This window comes from Fragaria vesca, linkage group LG2 (assembly GCF_000184155.1).
Source record: "Fragaria vesca subsp. vesca linkage group LG2, FraVesHawaii_1.0, whole genome shotgun sequence".
Taxonomy (NCBI): Eukaryota; Viridiplantae; Streptophyta; class Magnoliopsida; order Rosales; family Rosaceae; genus Fragaria; species Fragaria vesca.
Genome location: NC_020492.1, coordinates 30,696,083 through 30,699,690, shown reverse-complemented (window position 1 = coordinate 30,699,690; position 3,608 = coordinate 30,696,083). Strand labels below are relative to the sequence as shown.

At 36.2% G+C, this 3,608-nt stretch overlaps 1 protein-coding gene across 1 annotated transcript; it reads right to left on the bottom strand.

Annotated features, from left to right (window-relative positions):
- Positions 1-964: 964 nt before the first annotated feature.
- Positions 965-2,720, bottom strand: LOC101312700 (palmitoyl-monogalactosyldiacylglycerol delta-7 desaturase, chloroplastic-like). The gene is made up of 5 exons (XM_004293103.1): positions 2,211-2,720; positions 1,905-2,045; positions 1,588-1,728; positions 1,341-1,447; positions 965-1,208 (listed from the first exon to the last, which is right to left on the bottom strand). Exons 1-5 carry the CDS (start codon positions 2,505-2,507, stop codon positions 965-967), a joined length of 930 nt encoding a protein of 309 aa, XP_004293151.1. The 5' UTR covers positions 2,508-2,720.
- Positions 2,721-3,608: the final 888 nt, after the last annotated feature.

The following is a 3,608-nucleotide window of genomic DNA, read 5'->3' as shown; positions in this document are numbered from 1 at the left end:
GAGAGGACGGGAGAGAGTGATCGAGGGTGAGAGAGTGTTTATAAGTTTATGGGCATAATCGTCTTTTTATTAAGTTTCATTGGAATGGGTTATAGAAAACTTTTTTCATTGAATTGGGTTTTACTTTAAAGAAATTTGTGCATTAGGGCATTTTCCCTTTTTTTTTTTGTCTTTTTAATTAATATGTTTTTCCTAATCAATCAATGATTGTGATTGTTTCTCGTGCACCTCTATATAAACAGTTTTAGTCGTTTCTTTACGTATTTCTTTTTGTTATCTTTCAGTAAATTTTTCTATGTCGTCGACAACCTTCATAATTAAAAAAATGCAATTATGTATGCTTTAACTTTCTTTGAAAATGATCGAAAGAGAAAAGCAGTAGAACAGTCGACACCATCTGAAGCTCCTCTAAAAAGAAATAGATCTGACGAAGGTTATCAAAAGTGATTTGCGAAACCGAATGGAAGACACATTGATGAATGACAACATGATTACATATATCAAGAAAGACATATTTTATGGCATTGATAATGAAACCATCATGAAAAAATTTCAAAATATCAGCAATCATCGAGGTCAATTATAATTGCTTTAGGGAGATTTGTTATTTTGTTTAGCTTTTGTTTTCGAAGTATTCTAATGATTTATAAGTTTTTATATTATTCAATAAAAATTATATTTTTATTTTGTGTGATACTATTGTTTAAACTCTTGACCTTTCTACTTTTGGTTTCTAGCTACACCACTTAATAAATAAATTAAAAAAAAGAAAAAAAAAGTAGAAAGTGACGCAACAAGTTCAGCTAGAATCGACTTCAATTATTAGCTAGTGTCCAGACTGACCGTGCATAACATGCAGAAGCTTACATAACATGAAATATATATAGGACACACGATTAAAGGGTGTACGTAGCTGTCCATATTACATATATAATAGAAACGATCAAGAAGATCGAATTGAAGATTAATCTTCGTAGCTTATTTCATGATGAGAAGCCATCCTGGTTGTTCTGGTTTCTAAAGCTTTGCGTTTCTTATGAGCTTCAGAGGGTAGTTTTACATCAGTCGCTAGCCCTAGAGCTTCAAGAAATTTGATGATGTACCAAGTGAAGTCAATCTGCCACCATTCAAGGCCTTGTCGAGCCGAGTATTCGAATGCGTGGTGATTGTTGTGCCATCCTTCTCCAAATGCAAGCCATCCCAACCACCTAATATATGATCCAAGCAGATACATGTATAACATTGTTAGATCATTATTCTAAAATCTCAATATATACTAGTCGATCGATCGACCTTGATTACTTAGTTAATTTAGGAACGTTCATAATGTACGTACGCACCAAAGGTTCTTAGATAGATCACCGGTATTCCATGCTTGATACCCCCAGGTGTGGCCAGCCGAATTTACTAGCAAAGTGCTGTGGAAAACAAGCACCATCCTCACTCCCTGACAATATAATCTAATTCATTAGTACTTTATAATGTAGTTTAATTGAAGGATTTCTTGATGAAACTGCAACAAATGACTTCTTGAGGATAAATATTTCTCTAGCTTGATCGAAAAGCAGAGAAAGAGAGTTTACGTACCATTCCCCAAACGATGAAGGGAAACCCACCAAGGGCATATAGAATTCCTCCAAGAATAAACGAGTGTAGAAGGAACGTATGATGAAGAAACCTATAGAATGGCTGCCTTTTCAAGTCTTCAACATTCTTCAGTCCTCCATACTGCAAATTATTCAGTTTCTCAACTTAGTATAAAGAGTAGTAAAACAGGTTAAGATGCACGAAAAATTGCTTGGTATATGCATGGAATAGCTTGTGAAAGTATATATAGTAATCCTGAATATATATATATATATATATATATATATAGGGAGAGAGAGAGAGATTACTGTACGTACTCTTCCAAAGCGCCTATTGCTGTCGAGAATCCATCCCATGTGACTAAACCAGAAACCCTCGAGAGGACTATGAGCATCTTTCTCTGTATCAGTATACTGGTGGTGGTAACGGTGTGTGCTCACCCACTCAATCGGACTACCCTGCAAAACCACAGTCGAGTAAGTAAATACATATCAATTTACAAAACCCTAAACCATAAACTCATGCAGGGAAACGTTCATGCATATATACGTGAAGAGAAAGTAGCAAATTAAAATGGCACACTAGCTCGACATGAAGCCCTGGAAAGATGGGTAGGTACTTACCTCAGCCGAAAGAACGGCGATATAGGCAAACAAGTACTCAAGAAACTTGGGAAGCCTGAAACTCCTGTGCGCAAGGTTTCTATGGTAAGACAGAGTGATTCCCAAGCCGGTGGCATAACTGAGAGCCACAAAGAGGAAAAACGCATGCCAGTTGAAATGAAAGGGCGCAAATAAAGCAAGGACGTGGATCGAGACGAACATCGCCGCTGTGACCAAGTCTAGCAAATTCCATTTCCTCCCCAAGAAATATGCACAAGGCGTCATGAGAAAGGTTACCCAGATTCCCAGAAGCCCCATATCTGAATCTGATAGGGTTAACTGTCGCTCAACTGTAGTACGTACTACTGCACCAGTAGCTGCCTCTGCTGCATGAGAAGCTAATTGTATCAAGTAGTGACCATTACATATAGTACTACTGGCATGATGATGAGCCAAGTGATCGATCGAAGAGACTTAAATCAATTCAATACTTGTCAGGCTGGCTATGGTAGGTGAGACAGGTTTGGAAAACATTCAAATGAAAAAGGACTGCACGTTAGCTTAGCTCTGTATTTGTGCCCGGCCATATGATATATGTGCAAGTAGACGCCGGAAAATTAACTGGCTACCGACCAAAGCCTAGTTTAGGTGTATATGAATTCAAGCTCTAAACCAACCCGATTCAAGTATGTTTATTATATGTCAGAGATTCGATCAGAGATACCAACTCAACGCCCCGCAATTATATATTGCAATTGCTTCCAACTTAAATGTGTGCTCTTGAATCACAGCTAGCTCTGCAACTCTGCAAGTACATGAAATCAGATAAGATTCATGTCCTTATTATTTATTTATTTCGATCTGAGTACACATGATAGGGAGGGATAGAAGTCATAGAACTGATTACAGTACTTTGGGTTTTTTTTTTTTTTTTTTTTTTTACACCATCATCTAGGTTCCAGAGCCCTTCACTTACTCCTTAAGTTTAAGGTGGATAAATTTGCACCGTTCTTTGGAGCCTCTAGTAACCGTTTGTACTTGTGCTTTCAATTATTCTTTGTCGGGGGCGGAACCAAGATTGTGTATGTAGGGGCCAAGATATAAAACATGGGAAAATCCGGTCAGCAGATGTGAAGTAACAAATAAAAAGAAAAAGAGAAATGTATGTTGCATAGTAAAAAATTCAAATCAAACTTATAATCTTTGTCGAAAAAATCAAAATTATAATCACAAACTCTTTTCTTTTATATCAAAAAAAAAGTTTAGGTGAGAGCTTGGTTTTCAAATTTTTTTGTATCTTTATATTTATTTAAGTTCACAAATAATAAAGTTGACAAAAATTGAATAGAAAGGAAAAAAAAGAATAATTAATATCTTCAATTAGCATCATGTAACGTATGAATGAGATGAAATGCATGG

Bases quoted from the DNA above. Each gene is read 5' to 3' on its own strand.
- LOC101312700 (XM_004293103.1), bottom strand. From the start codon at position 2,507: ATGGGGCTTCTGGGAATCTGGGTAACCTTTCTCATGACGCCTTGTGCA. The intron at 1,448-1,587 runs GTACGTAAACTC...TTATATTGTCAG, and splicing joins CCTTCATCGTTTGGGGAATG to GGAGTGAGGATGGTGCTTGT. The intron at 1,209-1,340 runs GTGCGTACGTAC...ATCATATATTAG, and splicing joins GATCTATCTAAGAACCTTTG to GTGGTTGGGATGGCTTGCAT.